Source organism: Amphibalanus amphitrite, unplaced genomic scaffold, assembly GCF_019059575.1.
Source record: "Amphibalanus amphitrite isolate SeventyFive unplaced genomic scaffold, NRLGWU_Aamphi_draft 000009F_arrow, whole genome shotgun sequence".
NCBI lineage: Eukaryota > Metazoa > Arthropoda > Thecostraca > Balanomorpha > Balanidae > Amphibalanus > Amphibalanus amphitrite.
The window spans coordinates 368,902-393,915 of NW_024881505.1; the positions used below are offsets into that span (position 1 = coordinate 368,902).

The 25,014-nt window shown below is 48.2% G+C and overlaps 2 protein-coding genes across 2 annotated transcripts in view; both read right to left on the minus strand.

The window, feature by feature from the left end:
- The window catches only part of LOC122379646 (DNA polymerase theta-like), a 143,702-nt gene that overhangs the window by 107,622 nt on the left and 11,066 nt on the right, over nucleotides 1-25,014 (minus strand). Inside the window, exons 4-15 of the mRNA XM_043362007.1 lie at nucleotides 24,022-24,146; nucleotides 23,586-23,723; nucleotides 23,030-23,231; nucleotides 19,276-19,408; nucleotides 9,697-9,873; nucleotides 8,504-8,716; nucleotides 5,679-5,815; nucleotides 4,907-5,085; nucleotides 3,245-3,398; nucleotides 1,427-1,751; nucleotides 620-863; nucleotides 135-270 (exon numbers count right to left, since the gene is read on the minus strand). Of these exons, the coding sequence (XP_043217942.1) occupies nucleotides 135-270; nucleotides 620-863; nucleotides 1,427-1,751; nucleotides 3,245-3,398; nucleotides 4,907-5,085; nucleotides 5,679-5,815; nucleotides 8,504-8,716; nucleotides 9,697-9,873; nucleotides 19,276-19,408; nucleotides 23,030-23,231; nucleotides 23,586-23,723; nucleotides 24,022-24,146 (2,163 nt within the window). The remainder of the gene's footprint in view (nucleotides 1-134; nucleotides 271-619; nucleotides 864-1,426; nucleotides 1,752-3,244; nucleotides 3,399-4,906; nucleotides 5,086-5,678; nucleotides 5,816-8,503; nucleotides 8,717-9,696; nucleotides 9,874-19,275; nucleotides 19,409-23,029; nucleotides 23,232-23,585; nucleotides 23,724-24,021; nucleotides 24,147-25,014) is intronic.
- On the minus strand, nucleotides 11,833-14,262 carry LOC122379861. The gene is made up of 2 exons (XM_043362415.1): nucleotides 13,114-14,262; nucleotides 11,833-12,807 (listed from the first exon to the last, which is right to left on the minus strand). The coding sequence occupies exons 1-2, from the start codon at nucleotides 14,253-14,255 to the stop codon at nucleotides 12,495-12,497; spliced, it is 1,455 nt and encodes a 484-aa protein (XP_043218350.1). The 5' UTR covers nucleotides 14,256-14,262; the 3' UTR covers nucleotides 11,833-12,494.

Below are 25,014 nucleotides of genomic sequence, written 5' to 3' on the forward strand. Positions count from 1 at the left end.
GCAGATAGCTTACTGTTAGCCACATCACATAACAAACTGAGATTTTGGATGATATCTTCAGATCAAACCACATCCCAAAAAAACTCTCAACAGGTGATAATATCTTTGAGAAAATGTCGAACGTCGCCCCTCACCTCCACCAGTTTCCTGGCCTCCAGCACAATCTCCCGCGCCGCCTCCGCCACGGGGATGTAGCGGCAGCCGTCCACACATATCTGGGTGCCGCCGGAGACGGCCAGGAGGGCCGGGTCCGCCTCCTCGTCCGTGGCACTGCAGTTAGGGCGGGAGGGACGGACGACGGTTAGATGGGGTGGTGATGAGAAGGGTCCAGTCCGCTAGTCTTGGTGCAGGTGAAGTGAAGGTGGGTATTCTACGATCAACTTTTTCATATTTGCTCTATAAAGTTCAGAATTAATAAATCATAACAAAATAAATAAGAAAAATTCGAAGTCGTGAACATCCATATGGGAGAAGCTTTAGTGGACCCAGTCACACACGATTGTTGATACCTTGTTACCAATTAAACGCATACATTCCCACGTCTTAACGAATATCTTTTGATCTTCTTAGTCCCTACATCACCACATCATAGACCATCCCAGGGCGACCGCCTTCTGACCTCTGGAAGGGCGTGGCGTTCCGGAGGGCGGCCTCCACTCGCTGTGCACTGCTGTTGGCCACCTGTATCAGACGCTCCATACCGGCGCGGCGCAGAGCGCGGGCGCGCAGTCCATTCACCAGCGAGAGGCGCACCAGGGGTACCAGCTCCGGGGGTACGCCGAACTCGAGCCGCGACTGGAACTGGTCCAGCAGCAGCTCCAGACACCGCCAGCCCAGACGGCCGCAGAACGACGTCACCATGCCTGGACAAGCAGAGGGAGCGTCATATATCGACACCTTTTTTTAAACCTCACATTTGTTCTCCCGTGAAGTTCAGACAAGTTGTTTAGAAACCTTCAAAAAAGGTATAGTCACTCGATTTTTCTCAAGTTTGTCTGTCTTGGCAGATCAAGCAATGCCAGAGCAAGCTCACGAACACACAATTTTGATCAGGATCGGACGATTGGACACTTCTAAAAAGAGATCTTTCGTGCTTCCCGGAAATTCACAGGAGAACAGATGTGGGGTTTAAAAAAGGTGTCGATATATGGAAACGGATGAAAGCAAAGACGAAATTACCAAGCACTTCAAGCTACCGCGCACTGCTCACGTCAAATGAGATACAAGTGGAGAAAGGATGATGGCGTTTGCACACATGCAAAGTGATGCAGAAACACGGACAATCAGAAGTGAAATTGAACATTTGTTAGCGATAGCTCCATAAACATCATATTTAGGATTTGAGCAATGAAATTCACCAACAGGTTCACGCCGACCAGTTGAGCATCAGCAACAACTATCCAGCCACAGCAATGTCGACCCATACCGGCGAATGTGGCGGCCGACTGCTGGAGCGCCTGCAGCGCGCCGCGGTTACAGCCGAACTTGTCGGCCGTCCTGCGCAGCGGCGCCCCGTTAATCAGCTCGTGCAGCGCCAGGGCGGTGTAGAAGCGTTTGTGGGAGACTAGCTGAGCGGCCTGGCGGGGCTGGCGTGGGTTCACCGTCCCCTTCAGCGCGCGCACGATGAACCGCTGCTCGACCGAGACCAGCTCGGCGACACGCCGCTCGGCGGCCGGCAGCGCCTCCAGCATGGTTAGGTAATTCAACCAGTCCATCTGGGGCCAGAGGTCGCCGCAGTAGACCGGGGTCACCTGAGGGAGGGGAGGGGTACCTCAGATATTCCATCTGGGGCCACAGGTCCCCGCAGTAAACCGGGGTCACCTGAGGGAGGGGGTGGGGGTAACTCAAACAGTCCATCTGGGGCCACAGGTCACCTACGGGAAGGGAGGGGTAACTCAAACAGTCCATCTGGGGCCAGAGGTCGCCGCAGTAGACTGGTGTCACCTGAGGGAGGGGGAGGGTAAGGGGCAAGAGAGGAGCCACACGGGCTTCTTGGAGAATAAGGGGTTATCTACTTAAACATGCATGGAATGCATGGAGCATGAAATGAAACGGTGTTCAGGCCACTCTTAATCCAATCCGGAAAGGCTTACTCAGGACGTGTTGGTAATAGTAGCAAGGTCAGCAGCACACCAGCGGGCAACTCCCACTCATTTTAAGCATAACTTCCCAGTTGATCGTAACATCAGATACCTAATGGGTGCCGTATCGTAGAGTGATACGACAGTCAAGGGCAGATATTACGCACAGCGCTGGAATTGCGGTTAATTACTCTCCTTGATCTGGAAATTCTGGCCAGAGTAGGGAAAATTCCGACATGCCTCAGAAACCACACGCACGCAAAAACGTGTTCATAATCACCGATCTTTACACCGATACAACTGGCATGGCAATGAAGTGGACATTCTTAAATTAACGATATCATATTTTCCTTATTTGACGAGTGTTAGAAAGGCAGGTATTTGATTCAGTTCTAAATGTGCCACAGAGCCCTCCTTATTCATTCTCTTTCCTCTATAGCACGATTTCGTTCCACTTGGCGACAGGCTTTAGGAAGTGGCCGGTTATATTAACATCTCGTACTTCCGTGTCGTTAGTTCAACAGTGCAATGAATAATCACGGTGATATTGCAGTAATTCGTTCCTCCAGCACAGGTTTTTCAAAGGTCACCCCATGTTCATAGTCAGTGCCAGCTCGTGACTATCGTGCTTGCTTTGCACACAAGATAAGCATCACGACTAAGATCAGATCGGGCCTGCATATTGCAGCTCTCACCCACTTACGCTCCTTGACAATGAAACACAAACAAAACACGGGGATATGACACAGACTTGGGTCCGTCTCCAGACCAGCCCCGTTCCTCGCCACGACCCATCGGCCCAGTAACGGACCCGACTCCGCCAGCGGTGTCAAAAACCCCGAGCGCACAAGTACCCAGAACTGGATCAGCTCTTCACAGCGTCCGATGCCTATCATATGACAGCAGAACTATTCATCTGGTGTGCCGCCCACGTATATACCCATCTGATATCCCGGAACCACGAAAACTGAATACAATGGGGAAAACACAAACGTCCTACATGGTTTAACGGCGATGCAGACCAGGGTGTGACTTGTTCCCGTCGTCGGTACGAAGCAGAAAAAGACGAACAACTAAAAACGATGTGTTATCCCATCTCATTCAAAACTCCACTAACAGGCTTTCCCAAACCTAGCGTCGTTTCCGCAGTGGTTCGTCCATACCAGATAGACGAGATGCAGCTCCGACTCCAGCACGAAGCAGCGTCTGGCTCTCTGCAGCTCGGCAATGACGGCCAGGGAGTCGGCCGGTCCCAGGGAGGAGGCCAGCGCCGCCGAGCCGAGCTGGGTGGCAGACAGAGAGCCGTCCTCAGCGCACCTGGAACAGAGAGAGAAACAGGGAAGGGTTAGAGCTAAAAGGACGAAAGGGTAGAAATGGTCACGGGAGGCTAGATTGGCCAGATGAATTGAACTGAGGGAGCTGCCTGCTGCAATCAGCGCACCTTGCGAGACGGGGAACAAGACAAAACGGAAAAATGACGGTTATGTCTGTCGGCAGTGGTCGCTTTTTGGCGCCGTGACTATTTAACAGCTAACTGAGAGAAGGGTCGCTGATATTCGTTCTAAAACTACTGAAGGAAAAAAACGAAGAATATACATTCTTGGACGATACCGCGAAAACGAAATATTTCTATCGAGAGTTTTCAAAGGATTTCATGCACGAGGCCTTGGAAAACTCGAGATAGAAATATTTCGTCGCGGTAGAGTCCTAGATATTATTTCCTGTATGTTTCTTAATATCGCTCGTTATCTGCTTAAAAAAGGCCGAAATATGCATAAATAAAATACAGTAACATTAACTACACGTTAGGTACTGAAATACTGGCAGTTCTAATTACTTAACAGTGCAGCAAAGCTTACAAATTTTCTTTAAAACAGAAGCCCTCGATGAAATCAAGCTATCCAAGAAAACCATCCAAGAAAACGTCTCGCGCAAAGTTTCTTGGATGGCTGGATTGCATTGCAAGACTGCATCAAACATACAGGAAAAAGATCCACTGATCTACACTGAAAACAATTTAACCCAAGGCCCGCGAGTAAACCGGTGTTTTGCGGGTACCCCTATCTGCAACCATTTTTAACCACCCTCCCAGGAGTACAGTAAGGTCCCATTGCAGTGTAGTCGTCCCTGCTCTCAGCCGACTTGTTCGCTGACAGCGGTTTTATCCGCTCAGAGCAAGTACGACTACACCGCAATAGGACCTAGCACTACTCCTGGGAGGGTGGTTAAAAATGGTTGCGGATAGGGGTACCCGTAAAACACCGGTTTACTCGCCAGCCTTGGGTTAAATTGTTTTCAGTGTAATAATAAATTCATGCCATTGGAAAATACGTAGTGGTTCCGGTACCCATCACCAGCATTCGGCGTAAAATTTATACACTAGCGGGTCACAGGCTTTATGCATATCGATTTATCTTAGCACATCTGGGGCCGTATTCACGTCGACTTCGTAAGTCGATTTTCTTTCGTAAGTATAATTTGGTATTCACGTCGAAACTTCGTAAGTTTTTATCGACGGAGTTCACGTGATTAAAAAAATTTACTTAAGAAGTAGGTCAAACTTAAGAAAATTCTTACGAAAATGATCGACGTGAATACGGCCCCTGATATCTTTGTCATATCTGATAAATCGGTCAGATTGGAATGATGTAAGAAGCTGATACACACAGACGCATGCACATCGTGACAATTTCCCACTTTATCCGAGTAAAAATACCCACCGGGCGATCCCTCCGAGACGCTGCGCACTAGGATCCCATCTCACAAACTGTTCTCACCAGCACCGCAAAGATAGCCGGTCCGTGACCGTCAGCTCCGTGACTTACCTGACAAACTCGTGTTCTATCAGCCAGCCGAGACACTCGCCGACTGCTCCGTCCCTCGGTGGTGGTTCCGGGACGCTCCTGGATTGTTCCGGGGAGCTATCCGGGCCATTGGCTGGGAGGGTACAGGAGGCGAACAGAGCCACGTCCTCTCGGCTGCCGGCGACTCCGCTGACAATTACCTGCGGAAATGAGCCGGCGTGAACGGGATCACAAACACGTCACAATACATCCACCGGTCGAAACGGGAGGTCACGTCAACACAGAAAGACATAGGGCAAGCAGATTCAGCCGGCTAGACGGTCTTATGTCATTACAGCAAACATTAGTGTTACATCAGCACGATATGGAAATGAAACGTGCGATCAAATACTAGAACGAATGTTCCTGACTTTTCCATCTTGCTTTCTGCAATAATTCATACTTACATGCTTAAAACAACGTCAGCAGCGTTTGATTAAGAATTTTTCCGGTTTTGTATCTTTTATCAAGTTTATAGCTACAAATCGACGTGTCGCCACTCCCTCCTCCCCTCCTCCTAGCACAAAAGCTCACCTCTAGCACTGCCCACCCGAGCGCGGGCTCAGTGGCTCCCTCCCCCCCCCCCCCCCCCCCTAGCAAAGCAGCTCACAGCTCACCTCCAACACTGTCCGCCGGAGCGGCTCGGTGGCTGCTCCCCCCCCCCCCCCCCCCGGACAGCAGCTCACCTCCAACACGGCCCGCCGGAGCGGCTCGGTGGCTGCACCCCCCCCCCCCCCCCCGGACAGCAGCTCACCTCCAACACGGCCCGCCGGAGCGGCTCGCTGGCAGTCCCGGATGACGTCAGACAGCTGCTGATCGGAGGCAGGCGTGACGTCATCAGGTGTAGGGCGTTGGCCCTGTCGCACTCGCGGCACACCAGAATGCTTTCTCCTGGTGGCACGCGAGGCAAGGTCGGCCGTGTCATCAGAAACCGGCGATTCACGCGAACAAAAACAAGGAAAGGTCACGTGCGATACCATATCGATGCGTACAACACGGATAAGAGACAGGACTACGGGAAATTGTGCGCCGAATCTGGAGCATAGGGCCCATCAACGTGGTGTCAAGGTCGAGCCGATCGGAACTACTTGAAGCACAATTAAAAAATACAAGGACATGCCAAAAGTGTGATCGTTAGTTGCTAATCGTACAATGTATCGCTTCAGTTCTCGCTAGTCGCTTCGGTTGCAAACATATCGCAAAATAGGAAGAGCCGAATTGCTATCAATTCCGCAAAATAAGCAACTTGTACAGGAGCAGGTTGGAACTATAATTTTCCCCGGTTTTGTACGCATTTTATCCCAGCAATCATCATACATGCCTTAAAACTTTGGTAGCCGGCTTGACAAATGAAAATAATGTCCTTGTAACTCAGGCACAGATACAGCGACGGTCTAAAGAAGTAGCACAAAAAAAGAACTCTGCCTCGACCGTTTGCTGCCTTGATCATCATCAGTGATCAGTGTGATAGCGACCAGTGCAAGGTGACAATTCTGCAAACCGCTCTGACCGATCCGACCAAATATGTGCCACTTGGGTTGGGTAAGCGGTGCCGTCCCGTCTGCGGTAGGCCGCAAAGCCGTCTATTTTTTCTTTTCTTATCTCAAAACAGAGCAATCGATGAGATTCATCTTTTCGTTACAAAAACAGGTGAAGTAAGAGTCGAACTAACGCTAACAAGACACCGCGTACCGAGCATATTGGCAAATCAGGGGTTCTGATGGTCATAAAGCTTGGAATCCATCAAAACAGGTCGTTGACATAACAGACTACGGGAAGATAGCGGTGTGGCCAGTGCATGGTGTGATAATGAGGTAACATCGCTCGGAAAAGTAAAACTTATTCGCGTCTAAAACAAACACTTTAAAGATTTCCAGCTCTCGGACAAACGTGAACACATGATACTAGACATAACAAAAACGACCCGTGGCAGAGACTGATAACCAGCTGAGAAAAATGGGAGAATTACATAATTCGTGTTGAACATATCAGCTCATCAGATCATCTACATATGGAAACACCGACTGCAAACATAAGAGAGCTATCCCATACCCAGCAATGCCAAGGACACACCAGCCAAGCCTTGAACCCTTATCGTTGGCTACGTACAGTTATCTTTTGCGGTACACCAATTCTAAAATAAAGAAGCAAGACAAACATTTGGAAGCGGAGCTATCACTACGATAGAGCCCTGATAGCGATACTATCAAAAGGTTCAATTGCAGTACCTAATGGGCGCTATAATTAAGAAAATAGAAGGTCGTACTGTCTATTCAGATCGGAGCTAATCGACTTGATGCTTAATAACTGATTTAATACATTCTATTTGAGAGAAGAAAAAAAAACTAGCTACTAAAGCGAGGAAAAAAACATGATTTCGTTCCGCCAAATGTCACGTCAGCAGATGCCGTTATAGAAAAAAATTACAATGATCAACATTTTTACATTCACAAGCACCGATCACAAATATAAATCTTGCTTCTTTTCATACAGAATATAATAAAATGTAAAATGACATTATTACGAAATTGTAAGTGCTGCTCACATATGGCGTCAAATACATATTAATAAAATATGACAAGGCTTTCTACAACTACACTACACTGGCTTCCTCTTTTTGATAAACGCACATAGCACTTAGTCACCAATCAAAATACAGGACTCAAGCCAAAAACATAACCCTTGGTAGCATGGAAGGGAAATAATTCATCTCTCATCCACGACCAAGGTGAAAGCTTGTTTAATGTTTACATTTTCGGGGGATTTCAATACTAATGATTTTATTCTTAGACCTTCCTAAAATGATTCTATTCTTAGATCTTCCTAATAATCGAACTTTAAAATATAAAGAGAATTCTCGATCGCGATTCCTCCGGCATCGTTTCAAATGTCAGATTACATCAAAGGTTAAATGACGTGAGCTATCACGTTTGCCCTTCTAGCGGGAATAAAAATGTCAAGGCATATAAGACGTGCACCAAGGCCAGATAAAGCAGGGTAAAACGGTTACTATGTTATTCAAATCGTAAATTGATTGATTAGAAGAGATTGGAGATTTTAAAGAAGGTCTACGCCTGTGTCGCATCTTCGTGATATTATCGTGTCATGTGTCTCGGTGTTGTACCATTTGTGCCTCAGCGTCTCCTTGTTAGTGTAAGTGCCGTACCATGTGTCTCAGTGTCTTATTGTTAGTGTAAGTGTCGTACCATGTGTCTCGGTGTCTACCATTTGTGCCTCAGTGTCTCCTTGTTTGTGTAACTGTCGTACCATGACGTCTGTCGTACCATATTTGTAGTGTAAGCGTCGTTAACATGTATATCGGCGTCGTACCATGAGTGTCCCTGTCATATCGGGCCTCAGCACCATACCGCGAGTGCCGTTGCAATGCCCACCGTACCGTCCTCGTCATCGTCGTACCGTTCCTGTCATTGATGCGCCGTAACTGTCATCATCGTACCTACCTACCGTACCTGCCATTACCGTACCATGATCTTACCATGATCAGTATCGATGCTGTGCAATAAGTGCCACTGCCGTACCGTCCCTGCCATCACCGTACCGTCCCTGTCACCACCGTACCGTGTGTGTCGGTGCCGGTGCGTCCCGCCCGTCCGGCCATCTGCCTGTAGGTGAGCAGGTCGAGCAGGGCGCCTCCCTGCAGCGGGGAGCGGACGATCACCCTGCGTGCCGGCAGGTTCACGCCCGAGCTGAGGGTGCTCGTGGCCACCAGCACTCGCAGCGTGCCGCTCCGGAACGCCAGCTCCAGCAGGTCGCGCTCGTCCACAGTCAGACCTGGCGGAAGGAGCGGTGCCAGTCAGAGGGGCGGGGTCATTAGAACAGGGGATAGGGGGCCAGGGAGGGACATGGCGATAGATCAGTAGGGAGCACTGTCATGAGTGAGCGAAACAAAACAATGCACACGGGACCCGGGGCACGTGATATGGAACATACGGCGCAGGACTGCGACGTCATTGAGGACATGGGACATCATAAAACACAGGACTGACTAAACAGACCCAAGCACCACATCACAGGATACCAGGCACGGGATAAAACACGGATATTGATAAGCATGACCGGAAGCACGAAAGCACGTGTCACAAATACAGAAATTCGTCGGGTTACGCTTGCCGCATCAGAGCGCAGCACCATCAACTGACCTGTTGTCAGATCTAGGCCGCCCACCTCCATCTCGAGTTAATTACTCCATTGGAGCACATCCGGTGACGACAGAGCAGAAGACAGTGACCGTGAGTGCCCCAGCGCTCACAATACGTGTCTACCATACCAACTCCCCGCGCGCCCACCGGATCCGGTCCTGACGCTCGATATCCGTGCTGGGTTCCGTTCCGGTCGGCTGCTCAGCCCGCACGATCGCCCCGTGGCAGCCGCCGCCCCCGGACGCTCGGGTTTTCCTCCCGCCCGGTGAGGCCCCAGTACATCGCGGGACTGCGAGCGGATGCTGACAAAGACGAGTCTGACAAAGACGAGTATTGTTCACGGTTCGGGGAACATAACCTGCGACGGGGCCTCTGTCTGCGTAAAAGACACTCTTATCAGAGCCAGTAGAACTTTTATCAGATCTATCGGTGACATGTTATCGCTTTTTATCATGGAGTGAGACACCTCCCTTTGTCTGGCGCTGGTTGTCCCACTTACGTCCCGCAAACCCTCGGTATTCCCTTGTGGTCCTTTCCCTCTGAACACCTAGAGACACCCACCACTTGCGACCGGTCCACTCTCCACACCTAACTCCCCTCAGCTGCACTTACCAGCGTGGTGGAAGGCCACTCCGAAGGCGATGCTGCGGGCCAGCGCCGGGTCCAGCCCGGCCGGGGTGCGCCGTAGGTCGTCCAGCAGCTGCTGTAACTGCTCTGGGATCAGCAGACGGCGCAGGGCGGTGGCCGAACGCTGCTGGCCGGCCGTCAGGTCCGAGCGGCCCGGGTGACCTGGCGGGAACAGTTAGCAGGGGGCATGTAAGAGAGTGAAAGGTAGCAGCAGGTGGGGCTGAATTCTTACTGATACGACAAACTATGCAAATGAGATAGCGATCCAGCTAGCTGTTGCCAAAACCAGTAGCAATATCAGATGCGGACATAGTTAATGAGTCACCCAACCACAAAACGTCAAACATTAAGAGCTGATCTGATATCAATGGTCCGTTACAGAACTTGGTAACACTAGCATCTCGTTACCAACCAAGCCTACAAACTCAGTCCTCTTATCCATCCCCCACCATCCCCCCAACCATAGACCTCTACATACCTCTACATCTTGGGATCTCTCTGATGATGTGTGTCATGTGCCAGTCAAAGATCAGCTCAGTGACGAGCCGCATTCCACAAAATCACAACACCGTCGAATGCGGGTCACGGTCTCCAAACCATGATCAGATCAGTTATCGACTGGATGCTGTACCCAGTACCTTCGAATCTGCAGATTCTGCACTGAACGAGCTGTCGTCTAAGTAGACATTTGTCAATGGCTTACCATTACCATTTACCTTGTACCTACAGTCCCGCTACCCCCTAAAAACAATAGACAGTGGAGGCATACCGAATACATATATCCATGCGTTATCTCGTCAAGTGTCCTGTGTCAATGGTGACATTTGTCAATGGCTTACCATTACCATTTACCTTGTACCTACAGTCCCGCTACCCCCTAAAAACAATAGACAGTGGAGGCATACCGAATACATCATAGACCTCTACATACCTGGACTGGACACTCGAATCTGGCGAATTGCATAGTGGCCCTAAAAGTAAAACGTTATATCTCGGGAACTAGGTCAGGTACGATGTTGCGGTCCTCACTACTGGACAGCCCTATTCATCAAAATTTAGGGCACACGTGTGTTGAAGCAATACCATGTAAAAGGCCACCGTGAGCACGTGGCGCGTGAGGGATGTTTTCGAAAATGGTGCATCAGTATCTCTGGAACGGCTGAACCGATTGGCCTGAAATTTGGTATGTAGTCTGGTACACCACAGTCAACACTACAGGAAGATCGAAACTTGGTATACCAGTGCACGTGCGCACGTGCGTACCCTTTTTTTGTATCTCAGGAACCCCTCGACCGTTTGGGATGAAATTTGGTATGTAGCCAGATAACACATAACTGATAATGACGCACACTCGATACTTGGCCTATCGGTGCACGTGCGCACGTGCGTACCCCTTTTTTGTATCTCAGGAACCCCTCGACCGATTGGGATAACATTTGGTATGTAGCCAGATAACACATAACTGATAATGACGCACACGCGATACTTGGCCTATCGGTGCACGTGCGCACGTGCGTACCCCTTTTTTGTATCTCAGGAACCCCTCGACCGATTGGGATGACATTTGGTATGTAGCCAGATAACACATAACTGATAATGACGCACACTCGATACTTGGCCTATCGGTGCACGTGCGCACGTGCGTACCCCTTTTTTGTATCTCAGGAACCCCTCGACCGTTTGGGATGAAATTTGGTATGTAGCCAGATAACACATAACTGATAATGACGCACACTCGATGCTTGGCCTATCGGTGCACGTGCGCACGTGCGTACCCCCTCGACCGATTGGGATGAAATTGAGCATGTAGTACACACCACGGTACACCACACAGTAAGTTTCGGCAAAAACTTAAAACTTGGCATATTTGTGCACGTGCGCACGTTTTTTATCGCACTCTTTTGTATCTCAGGAACCATTGGATCGACTGGGATGAAATTTGGTGTGTAGCCAGGTACCTACCGCACATGTAGCTGTATCGATCGATCGACAAAAGGCATGCACAATGTTTATTGATTCAAATTTAGATACCTATGAGTCGAAGAAACCACGTTTGTGCCGCTGTCAAAACCGCACATGTAGATGATGTATAGCTAGCCCTAAGCTGTAAATAGTACTTTTTTGTGTGTGCTTTTCAGATTTTGTAATATCTTCGTTTTCTTCTTTCACAATAGTGTTGTGCAGGCTGAGTACCTACTTGATTGCTAAGAATAGGAAATCAAGGCGTAGCTTTTAAGGTTTATACATTTGAAGCCTTCAGCAGCACACAAAGAAACAAAGAAATTGAGCAATGTTTGCATTAATTTCTAGAGCTGGTGCAAACACGGACATACACAATAACAAGTGTTTCATCCTCATGACCGAGACAGTGACTTTACACTCCGAACTCAAAATTAGGCATTTAGAACAAAACATCTGGCACGAACAAGGCAAACGAGCGCCGCCAAGGCAGCTGAACGTCAGCGAGACGAACACGCGGCGATACATCAGCTGAAAATCAACGAGACAGCTGAGCGTCCACGATCTCAAGACATAAAATAGACAACAACGCATAATGGTGCACCACTCCACAAAACATGGTGGCATAGTACAATGAGACTATTGACATATCGAAACACATTACGTATAATCTGCACAATTATTAAGCCGCCACGCGAATATTCAAGGATACAAGCGAATGTACAATAGATACATCTGTATAAATCTTACTATGTTGGGACGTTACTTGGGACGGTAAGTCACTGCAGATCAGATCCGATGCCGCGGTCACCCTAGCGTCTCCCTTATTTCTTTCCGCTGTTCAGCTTTCTGATCTTGTCTCGACTTTGTTCACGTGTCGTCATCTGAGACGTCATTCTGCCCTTGCTTGAATGAATAGCACTATTCATTTCCGTAGCATAGTTTGACGTAAAGACGTTGAATAGAGCGCTGGCCATCCTTCCGTAGACTAACAGGAAGTCATGGCCGCTCTCGCACTTAAGGCCTGCAAGGCTACTGTCTTGCTCGCCGATAGTGGTCATCACTTTCTCGAAGCAGGAGCGTGGCTCGGAGCAACCGAGCAGAGCAGACCGCGAAGCGTCGTCCTGCATGAGCCACCTGTGAATTAGACAAACAGTCGTTTTCTGTTCAAGCGACTGCGCTGAAAATGCCGCAAATGCCGCGCAATTTCTGCTTTATTTGAATGAGTCTTTATTACGTCAAAGACCCGACTTAATCAAGGGGATTTAACTCTAATTTTCTAAACAATTAGCTGTGCTGAGCGTTGAAAAATGGTGAACGTGGTCTTGGACTGTCATCGAACATTTTCGCATTGGAAACTTTTTTCGAGATGGGACAGCCCCTTTAACGGTATAACTACACATACACCACATCTAAGTTTTAATAGGTAATAATTCATCATACCTGTACACATGGCAGATGTTCATAGACAGCTCAACAGCCAGCTCCGAGGGATAGAGAAGCTTGCCCCGATTCAGGAGGTCGGTAAATGTTTTGATGGCTTCAGCCAGGCCAGCCGCACCGTCCCCGTGATGCTCGAGGTCAGCGTCCAGACGCACTTCTTCCAGCTGGCGAGGGCTCTCGTTCACCAGAAGCGCGTGACAGGCGTGACATGGCCTCCTTTTCAGGGCAGAACGAGCGAGGTAGCCAGCCACATGCATGAGCGCTTGTTCTGCTCCTTCTGATAAGGCCTCATGTTCTGCAGAGGAGGTGATGTCTACGAGCGTCTTAACCACCTCGGAGTCATCTCGTTGCCGTTGTTTGCGGGCCTCCTCCATCTGGGCAGATACTGTGCCCAGACTGTAGCCAGAGAGCCAGACGAGACTCTTCACACGAATGACCGCCTCACCTTCGAGAAACTGCCTCACGCTCGCCCAGAAATTTCCTCCAGCCAGCTTCCTCAGATAACCGAACCGGCTCTCGATTCGGTCAGACTGGATTTTGCCCAGCAGAACATAATGCACTAGGTCGCCGTGCTTTTCCAGTAGGTATTGGGTCACGCCGATCAAGCCTCTGCACGTGTAGATGGCGGCCTGTGTCGTGTCAGCTGACATCTTGCCCGCTCCGGTCCTGTTTTGCCAGGCTTCGAGCATCTTTCCAAAGTCGGCGAGATATTTCAGACCACACTTCTCTTCCCTGCTTGGTGGGGCTCTGATGGAGTCGCGCAGACGCACATGTGTGTAAGGAGTTTTTACATTTACGATGCTGAACCACTTCTTCAGCATCTCCAAGAAATCAGCCGTCTGTCTGAAGTTGCAGTGTTCCTCCTTCTGGCCATAAAACCTGAGGGCTGCCACGGTAGTTTCATGAGTGGCTGCCACGGCCAGCTGAACGTTGACACGCTCGACAGTTGTGGGGTGAATTACCCTGTCTGTCAGTCGATAGGCCATTTTGATGTCCTGTCCCATTTCCATCCTGTACAGTTGCTGCAGGTGGTTGTACTCGGCTTTCACCACTGTCTCGGTAGTTGGGAGCTGGCAGATGAGAGTTTTCTTGTTCAGGAGGTTGAAAAAGAAGTTTTTGTATAGGTGCACAGTGTCGAACATCGTGTACACCCTGGCGCCTGGGCTGTATGGGTTGATGATGAACTCTGGATGACGTCCATCTTCACCGAGGGAGTTGTGAAACCCCTGGTTAGTTCGGTGGCCATCGGTTGTGCACGAGACCACGGTGAATCCGATCTCCGTCAAAGTTTTCAAAACCGTGAAGAAGATGTTTCTGATGTCAGATGTGGTGATGCTGGTCACTGGAGACATGGATATGATATCCTCATAGCTACCAGCGACAGATGAGATGAAAGTGCAGAATATGGTACTGGTGACGCCATCCTTTCCCTCGCCGTACAGGCGTCCACCAGCCAGTTCCACCGCTCGGGCCGTGTAGACCTCGTCCATTGCGAGGTTCACTAGCCGTTCTCTTTCGCTCAGTTTTGCAAGTCTCATCTTCAGGTAGTTCACCGTGCCGATCTCTAGCCCCTCTCTGACGCTCAGCGCGGTTGTGAGTCGTCGGAGAGTCTTTCGGTGCGGCAAGAGCAGAACAGCGGAGCGGCAGATATCTTCGTAAAGCCTGGGACTTGTTCTGTCCCAAACTACGGCCAAACTCATCAGCGCTTGGCTGTAGCGCCGCCCCTTGGCAGGAACTGAGGCCAAGCGCAGCTGCTCTGCGACGAACTGGCAGATGGTGAGTTCATCGCCACCGCCGGTCTCCGCCGCCCGATCCAGGAGATCAGCAGCAGAAGACATGAAGTGTTTTCCAGTAGGATTCACTGACTTCAGACGAGCTAGGACATTCAGCACCTCGGCTGTGCTCTGGAAAGTCCCAGACCTGGCCGTCAGCCCGGCGGCGTGCTGAAGCGGGACTTCGGCACCAGCCACGTGCATCCGGAAGCGAAAGTCCTCGAAAATGGTCAGATTTCTTACGATCACAGGTAGCCCGACTGCTTCATCAAGTTTCTCAAGCCGGATGCTCAGGACTCCAGCTGCGTTGGAGAGAAGCATCTTGATCATGATGAAGCCTGAGGGTAGATTTTCATTCTTCAGCTTGGCGTGCAGCTCCTCTAGAGTGGCGAATCTCTCCGCGTTCATCATGTCGGCGCACTGCTGCTGCAGCTGCCGTTCCGTGGCATGGCGCCTCGATGATGGTGTTGCTAGTGATGTCCGTGGGCGGTTGGTTGAGCTGAAAAACGGAAAGCATGTAATTAAGATTAGATATTCAAGAATTACCTATGCAACTTCATATCGGTAACTGAAAATAACATCGACATGTATTAATACACTAACTTAAAAACAATTCCACCAATCAATGCAATAATTTCATGACATGTTTTTTTCGAACGAGAACACATGCTTGACCTCACTTTGAAGTAGTAGGTAGGTACAGAAGATAAACTTAACCTGACTTGGATATCACGCGTAACAGAACTGACTGGGCCATACCTCCGAACGGATTGATCTGATTTTAATAATTGAAACGGCGTTTATTTTTGCTGGCCAGTTAAAAAAAAAAACTTGTTGAGCACCGAGCGTGCTGCTCATGGCTTAACATGCTGATGTTGAACAGTACCTACATATTTACTTCAGCCCATTGAAATCACCCGCTTTCGGCGCTTGCTGCATCCTGTGCCGCAACCCATACTGCAACGTCCATAGATGGCACTTGTGTAGAACCCCTGATGCATGCTGTGCCGCAAGACACGATGTTCGTCCCATTTTAGTCCATAGATCGCACACATGTAGAGTGACTGGGGAATGATGTACCGCAAAATACATTGAAAACGGGAGACGCCCAACGCCGCCAAATTTGGCATACCTAGCCTATTATATAACCTTTATACAATTTCCCTGAAAACTTTAGGTCTAAGTGACGTGTCAGGTGACTGCAAATCAAAGAAAGAGTTGGAATGTCATATCTAAATTTCATTCGCGTTCTGAATATGCAAAGCATAGTTTTAGACTGATTTATTTTAAAATTTTAAAGCCGAGTTTAGCCTATTTAGTTCTATGACAAATATATTCCGATGTTTCGATGAATGATACTGACCTAAGATCAGTTGGAGATCATGACCGCGTAATGTTAGGCCTCTGGTGGGCTGGAAATATTCAAATAAATCATGTCTGAAACTGCTAGATATTCGCCTCCTTCGGTCATAGTTGTGCTCTAATATCACCATTTTCATGATTCCTATCACTTATTCAAAGTTCAAGTCCGGTCACAAACATCATGTCACAAAAGGTCACAGCTACTATGAACTCTGGGCTTGAATTACAGGATCTATGGTTGATTTAAAGTAAATTTTAATGTTGTTTGAATGAACATAAACCGCAATTTGGACCAGATAGAAACAGGTTCACTTAAAAGTCAGGTAAAAGTAAGTGCTACCTAGGTCAAAAGTTAAACTTATGATGTTGTAAAACAAAAACCATATCGTTGGTCCGTCTCTCATTTTTACCTAAACGGACTACTTGTAGCGGAGTATGACTTCCTGGCGTTCAGCTGCAATTTAAACCATATAGAACGAATACCTTCACGGTATGCGAGACTGTTAGAGATCTCGTCTTCGTGTAAGTTTTGTGATTAGATCAATATTTTGGTACTTTTAGCAGCAACATGCTACAACATAAAAAAGTTCTCGCAAAGAGGCAATACGTAAGCTATTCCACTACTCACGACTCACTCATGCAACAGTTTGTTTCTTACCTCGTGTGGTCATTGAAAATTGACGGCACCGCTGATGGTTTCAGGGACTTCCGCTGCCGTTGAGTTTTCCTAAATGTGTCTTCCACGAAATCATGTTGCTGGAAATGTAACTCGCAAATCCCGCTGTGATCTGGATTCCACTGACCATCTCTTTTTACAGCGCTGAGCCATTTTTCCCTGATGTCACGCCTTTCATACTTTGGAAACGTAAACACTGAAACGTTTTTCAGGGAAGCAGTAAGATTACGTTCGCTTTTGGTGGGAGCATAACCTGACCTACAGCCTATAACCGCACATTTCACCATAATTATAGAAAAACAGAGTCCAATCCAGCGAGAACACATTTAGAAGACTTCGTACACTGTTGATAATTAAAATCGAACTCAACCCATTTTCCTCAGTGAAAAAGCAAGAGTGTCCCAGAACACCTTTAAACGTCTTCAATATTCCGCCCTACCCCGTAAATCTATGATAAATGTCTTGTAAACTTAATATAAGACCTTAGTTATAAACAAAGCATTGTCCAAGCCCGCATTGCCTAGATTTTATCGATTTTATCACAAATGTATTTTCGGTATTTACTTTCTTCCAATGCCACGCACTTAAGTTATCGTGCGATTTTTGCAAAATACCTCCGCGCGGCTGAAAAAAGACTTAATTTTGAAGAAAAAAAAAACATGAAAGAAAACAGCCCCTACGCCAGTGTATTCGAAGAGAAAAATATGTTAATTAACACAATGTTGTAATTAACATACTAATTAACATTCAGTTGGTGAGTCTACTGCCTACTTGCCCATATTGACTAGGCCATGAATCTACGTCTACCTGTGGGTCGTTACAACCATAACCGTGCTTATATTGGTTATATACTGTATAATGAGAAGACTCATATTCACTGCTATAGATAAAGATCTACATAAAGCAGGCAACAAGACAAACAAGAGTTGGTTGTCATTTTGCAACCTGTCTTCAAACCAACAATTTAAGCATGCTTTATCGAAATGCAACAGAATGTACCGCAAAACCTTATAACGAGCTTTTTTCTTCAGTGAACAGCGATAGTTGTTGATTTGTGCATACGTAATCAAATAGCAAGGCTTTAATTTTGTTCTCTATTTTATCAGTAGACCTAGCGTTGTTTCAACTTTGGGTAGCAGAGTTTGTTAATAAATCGTAGCTGGGGACAGCAACAAACCATTACAACCACTGCGGTGCTCACCGAGATACAAAGCGGGCGTGTACGCCAAGCGTCATGTCGATTTCCACGTGTCTGCCTGTGGCAAATGATTCATACTTGGCAACATAACACATCATCTCAATCAGTCCATAGATTCGAGATACAAAAAAAGGTACGCACGTGCGCACGTGCACCGATAGGCCAAGCATCGAGTGTGCGTCATTATCAGTTATGTGTTATCTGGCTACATACCAAATGTCATCCCAATCGGTCGAGGGGTTCCTGAGATACAAAAAAGGGGTACGCACGTGCGCACGTGCACCGATAGGCCAAGTATCGAGTGTGCGTCATTATCAGTTATGTGTTATCTGGCTACATACCAAATGTCATCCCAATCGGTCGAGGGGTTCCTGAGATACAAAAAAGGGGTACGCACGTGCGCACGTGCACCGATAGGCCGAGTATCGAGTGTGCGTCATTATCAGTTATGTGTTATCTGGCTACATACCAAATGTCATCCCAATCGGTCGAGGGGTTCCTGAGATACAAAAAAGGGGTACGCACGTGCGCACGTGCACCGATAGGCCAAGTATCGAGTGTGCGTCATTATCAGTTATGTGTTATCTGGCTACATACCAAATGTCATCCCAATCGGTCGAGGGGTTCCTGAGATACAAAAAAGGGGTACGCACGTGCGCACGTGCACCGATAGGCCAAGTATCGAGTGTGCGTCATTATCAGTTATGTGTTATCTGGCTACATACCAAATTTCATCCCAAACGGTCGAGGGGTTCCTGAGATACAAAAAAGGGGTACGCACGTGCGCACGTGCACTGGTATACCAAGTTTCGATCTTCCTGTAGTGTTGACTGTGGTGTACCAGACTACATACCAAATTTCAGGCCAATCGGTTCAGCCGTTCCAGAGATACTGATGCACCATTTTCGAAAACATCCCTCACGCGCCACGTGCTCACGGTGGCCTATTACATGGTATTGCTTCAACACACGTGTGCCCTAAATTTTGATGAATAGGGCTGTCCAGTAGTGAGGACCGCAACATCGTACCTGACCTAGTTCCCGAGATATAACGTTTTACTTTTAGGGCCACTATGCAATTCGCCAGATTCGAGTGTCCAGTCCAGGTATGTAGAGGTCTATGCCCCAACATAACTCGACAGTCCCGCCACTGACCAAGCCGGCAGAACTCTGCGGCCACGTTGACGGCCAGCTGCTCGCACCAGGCCTTGGTGGGACAGAACACGAGGACACCGTGTCCGGCCGTCACCGTCTCCAGCACCAGCTCCAGCACCAGGTCCGGGTCACTCTGCAGAGGGCAGGGGCGCAGGGCAATGCCACACACTCGAAAATATGGCAGTTTAAGGGTAGACTAGAAGTGACTTGCTATGAGAACAACAAGATAACAAGCGAACATCAATTTGGGGTCGCTCTGAAAATGGAAGACGGTGAGAAAGCATTGCACGGCATAAGCATCGTCCCTTGAGTAGAAGGGATGAGTCACGGACAACAGCGCCAAAGGGTGGAAAAGCGAAATCAAGAATGGGATCACGTCCATCACTACGAGGGGAAAAGACGGAAATGCCATGCCAGAGTTCATGTTCAGGAAAAGATATAATATGTAAATATTAGGTCACGGGCAGGGTATCGTAAGTAGCATATTTTGCATAAATGAGCCCAAAAACACGCTAAAGCCCGGTTCTGACTGCCGAAATCGATCGGAGCGGATGGTAAGCGTATGGTGATCGTATGGTGAGCGTGGCTGGCGGAAAAAGATAAAAATCTCTAGGCCCGATACGATCTGGTAACTGGTAGATCGTATCGTGCGAATCGTGCGTATGGTTATCAGGGTTACCAAAGCTTGGGATTTGTCCCAAGATCTTGGGATATTGAAATCAAGAATGGGATCACGTCCATCACTACGAGGGGAAAAGACGGAAATGCCATGCCAGAGTTCATGTTCAGGAAAAGATATAATATGTAAATATTAGGTCACGGGCAGGGTATCGTAAGTAGCATATTTTGCATAAATGAGCCCAAAAACACGCTAAAGCCCGGTTCTGACTGCCGAAATCGATCGGAGCGGATGGTAAGCGTATGGTGATCGTATGGTGAGCGTGGCTGGCGGAAAAAGATAAAAATCTCTAGGCCCGATACGATCTGGTAACTGGTAGATCGTATCGTGCGAATCGTGCGTATGGTTATCAGGGTTACCAAAGCTTGGGATTTGTCCCAAGATCTTGGGATATTGAACCCGACCTTGGGACCTTGGGATTCAACAGCAAACCTTGGGATTTGTCCCGAGCTTACGACTCCCGCTAATTTTAGCACATTTTTTTAATCATTGGAAAAAGGAAAAGTATTAATAAAGACCAAACAAAGGAATCAGGAACACATCTAACACAACTTAATTGTTTGTTTTTTGTAAACCGTCCTTTTTGGACGAACACAACCGAGCGTTCTTTCGTTTGGTTTCACTGTACCTTACCAAGCAACCAACGAAGCACGAATAAGTTATCCTTATTTGACGCGTCTTCACTTTGTTTCTCCCGTCTCAGCTCTCAAGTGAGGCATTTAGCGAAATACCCAGTGGCTTCCGCGTCGATTAACACCTGGCCTGGCCGCCTGTTTGCGAATTGTGACACCCGACGGATCGGAGGCGGATCCAGCTCAGAGTTTTGGGGGGGCAAACCATAAAATTTATCGATTCTTTCCATGCATCGTCCATAGGCGTCCATAATTAACGTCCATAGTTAAAATTATGCCGTTTGGGGGGGGCAAATGCCCATTTTGCCCCCCCCCCCCCTTGGATCCGCCACTGCGACGGATCATGCTTCAACTCGTAAAACCCAGACAGGTAACTTGCTGTGTCTCTGTACCTACCTATGCCTGCGTGTGTAACTGTGCCGAATGCAAGGTATGTTAACGATATTGATTTATTTAGTCAACCAAAGATTTGAAAATACGTCAAATACACTTTATTTGCTCTATATTTGGTTTCTATAGACCTTGGGATGCACACTGGGCTTTGATCCTGTCGACCTTGGGATATGGAGCTCGATTTTGGGAAATTCGCGCGGCGATCTTGGGATTTAGAAAAATTCCCGTTGGTAACCCTGATGGTTATATCCTTGGTGCGTATCGTGTGGGAGTCTGCGTCCGCCATTACTGCCGGCGGTGATAGATAAGAACGCAATAAATACTTTTTACGCTTGAAGAGACGTTAAATGTAGTTTAAAACAGCTCTCTAATTCAATAATTTAGTTTGAATAGTCGGGTCTGACTGTTCCGTGAAGTTAATCAACATTTCGGCTTGATTGGAGCAGCATGGCGGCGGAAACCATTCTCGGCCGTGGAAGGTACGCAATTTTGAAAATGCGTGGAAAAATAGAAAATCATGTCAAATTGTCCTGGAAAGTAACCTACAACCTAAAAGTGAGTATTGTGAATGCTGTGCATCGGTTTTCTTGAAAATCGGTTCGTTGAAATTGACAGAAATTCATTGGTAAAATATCTATGTACCACCTCCTGCCACCTCCGGTGTCGCTGGTAAATCGCCGGTCACCGCGAGGCTTGCCGGATCGGCAGAGCGCAGGCGCACAGATGACGTCATCTGGGGGAAGCGCGTTGATTGGCCGCCATGAACGGGACGAGATCTATGAAGAGGGAAATTAATACTTTTCAGACTTAAAAAGAGGTTAAATGTAGGTAGTTAAAATATTTCTTTAATTTAAGTATCAAATTAACATTATCGGGTAAGGCTTTTTCGTGCAATAAAATTAATACTTTGATGTAGGTAATTGACGCACCTGAGCGAAACAATGATTTTTTCGTATGGTATCTTCTAAGTGGAAGTACCTACTTTGATTATAAGTATGTCAATCAAGCTTATTTAAATAAAGTATGCTACTAATAAGATAAGTTATATCAAATAAATATGTTGCACAAACGCACAAACCTTCCACAAGACAGCAGCAAGAAAAGCCGCGCAGCACAGCGAGTTCCCCACACGATGTCAACCTACGATACGATCAAGACAAAAGATAAACTCAATCCATCTTTCGACGGAACGCACTACGACGTACGATCTGCCGCTACCGAACGACGCGCACAGTCACGTAGTTTCCCGGTTCTCACTGCACACATACGATTACCATCGCGGCGATCGGAAAACGGGCGTGCCGATCCCCATCCCATCACCATACGATCACGATACGATCACCATACGATCCACCAAACGATCGAAAAACGGCAGTCAGAACCGGGCTTAAGGCTGCTTACTAAGAAAAGGTGCAATTAACACGTATGCTATTATACCAACACGCAAAGTTCAATCTATAAATATAACGTGGAATAATAAACATAGCGTGGAATACCAAAGCAGCGAGAATTAAACAATGAAGGGTATTTTATCGCAATCAAACCGGCTAAACCAGTGGTAGATGATGGAATTATGACGCATCGGCCAACTGCAACTATTCAAGTTAGCCTAACCGCACAATCGAGTTGAGCAATGGCTCAATTAATTACGAGCGTCGGTTAAATACCACATGGAACTGGGACGTAACATTCTTGGAAACCAGTCCCGAGTAGTATGAGGTTCTCCCCACCACATTTACCCAGAGCTACCGACTAGCCCCGCACCTAAAAGTCACCGGTATGATCCCATGCCGCTCGGTGTAACACCTCACTTATCCTATGGTTGTCTGGTGTGACCCCTAAGTTACGCCAGAATCACTCAGTGTAGTCCCTACCTCACCCCAGATTCTCCCCGGGAGAATTAATGCCCTATTCACTTTAAATTCTTCCAATGTACCCCTCCTTCAAACACTCCAAATTCGCTCGGTGTTACACATCACTTCGATCCCGGATTTTATCGGTGTCCCCCCTTTCTCATTACCAAATTTCCCTGATTTTACCCCTCACTCACCCCGGATCCCAGCGCGGCGTCCACCGGCCTGACGGGCCTCAGCCGCTCATCATACACGGTGCCACCCAGCTTGGCGAACTGCTGCAGCGGCACAGGTCGGAACTCGGTGACGTACAGAGCCGCCGACAGCCAGCCGGCCAGGCCGCCGAGGTTGGGCAGAGTGGCCGACATGGCCACCAACTGGATCCGGCGCTCCGAACCGCTGGAGAAGGAGCAGGCACACGTGATAATGGTGATTTTTTGTGGAGGCGTTGGTAGGGGAAGGGGGCGACTGCAGAGACAATCGCCGCCCATGAACAGACAGACGGCAAGGCTGTCAGACTTCTGTGTAATAATGGACTTAAGCTGGTGGTGGAAACTTTTTAAAGATGTGGCGTTCTTTGGCGTTCAAGAGGGCAATGACTCATGACTATGCGATAGGTATCGTAGCTAGAGGGAACGGATCGCATTCCAACTGGTCTGGTCCAACTAAAACGTGAGATGACATTTCTAACAAAAACAGCCCACAGTTTCCGATCACGGCACCCCGTACGGGCCCGTCCGGTTCCCGACAGACCTGTCCAGGCGACGGTTCATGTAGAGGAGCTTAGTGAGCAGCACCTCCAGCAGGTAACCTCTGCGCGGGTCACCCAGAAGGTGCAGCTCGTCGGCCACAACACAGCCCACCCGGTGAAGACACCCGTCCTCCATCAGTCTGTCGGGGCGGATGAGAGGTCCAAACAGTGAATGAGCGTACGACACAAGCCAATCCCCATGTTCGCTGTGAATAAAAAATGGTGTAATTATACAAACATAGCTATCTGCACTGGCTGTTGTGTGTTGCAGTGAAAAATGGACAAAGTTATTTACATCTATGATTTCGATTTACGATGTTGTGATTGAATGAAGCAACACGAGTGATGGAAATAAGCAATGCCAAATCAATTGCGACTCACACCAGTCACCGCCCTCAACCGCTGAATCGGCTTAGTACATCATGCAATAATGCCCACCTATTCACGAGATTATTGGCCTTTTCGATGGTGCAGATGGCGACGTCGACCTTCTGGAGGCCGCCCGGGGGCGCCTGGCTCCCGAAAAAGCCGTCCACGCGCACACCGGAGCCGTCACAGACGCTCTGTTCAGCGAAGAATTGCGAGTGTAAGAGTATAAATGTCAGGCAGACGTTTGTCAGAATAGCTACGATAAACGCTAATATCACGTGCACAAATGAACATTGAGATCCACAGTCATTCCTATGCGATAGATAAGGGTGATGTAATATTTATCAACGTTCCTGTCAGGTGGATAACTTTTCAGAGCTCATACAGCAGCGGCGAAAATCAATGTGAGCAATAGTGCTGCCACGCGGTCATCGCGTTACGTCAAAACGCGGCTATTTATCAGACAACTCATGATTTGATACGGCACGAAGTGAAACCAAGTTCCGGCTTTGCCATCACTCCTGACAGTAAGACTCCACATTTTGCCCTATAAGCGCATCTCTCAAAGCCGTAATTACGATTGCCGAAGCGCACGCTAGCTCAACGCCATCGCATGTTAGAACGCACCCGCCTTCACAGAGCGGTGCCTCACTCTCGCCGTTGATACGTGCGGGAGGGAGATCTGATTCCATTTCGGGATGGGCGTGTCTCAGTGTGTGGTAGGGAAAGTAACGTTGGTGAGAGTCGCGTGAGCACAACGGGGGTGGCTGAACGGATCACTATCTGAAGAAGGATGCGGGGCTCACCCACACCACTGTCCTTCAGCAATGTCGAAAATAGAGGGTACGTAAGCATATTACAACGGGATATCCGTGAGAAAAACCGAGCAGGTACGTATTCATCCGCTCCCAAAGTTTTTCTGACGTAAGTGAATCCAGTCTCAGACGCACATCCACGGGCAGAGACTAGCTGCTCACTGCACAGCTTAGCATGAGGCGGTGAGAGGAATATCACAGACGGTTTATCTCCGCAACTGGAGACGAAATCTCAAAAGGAACTAAA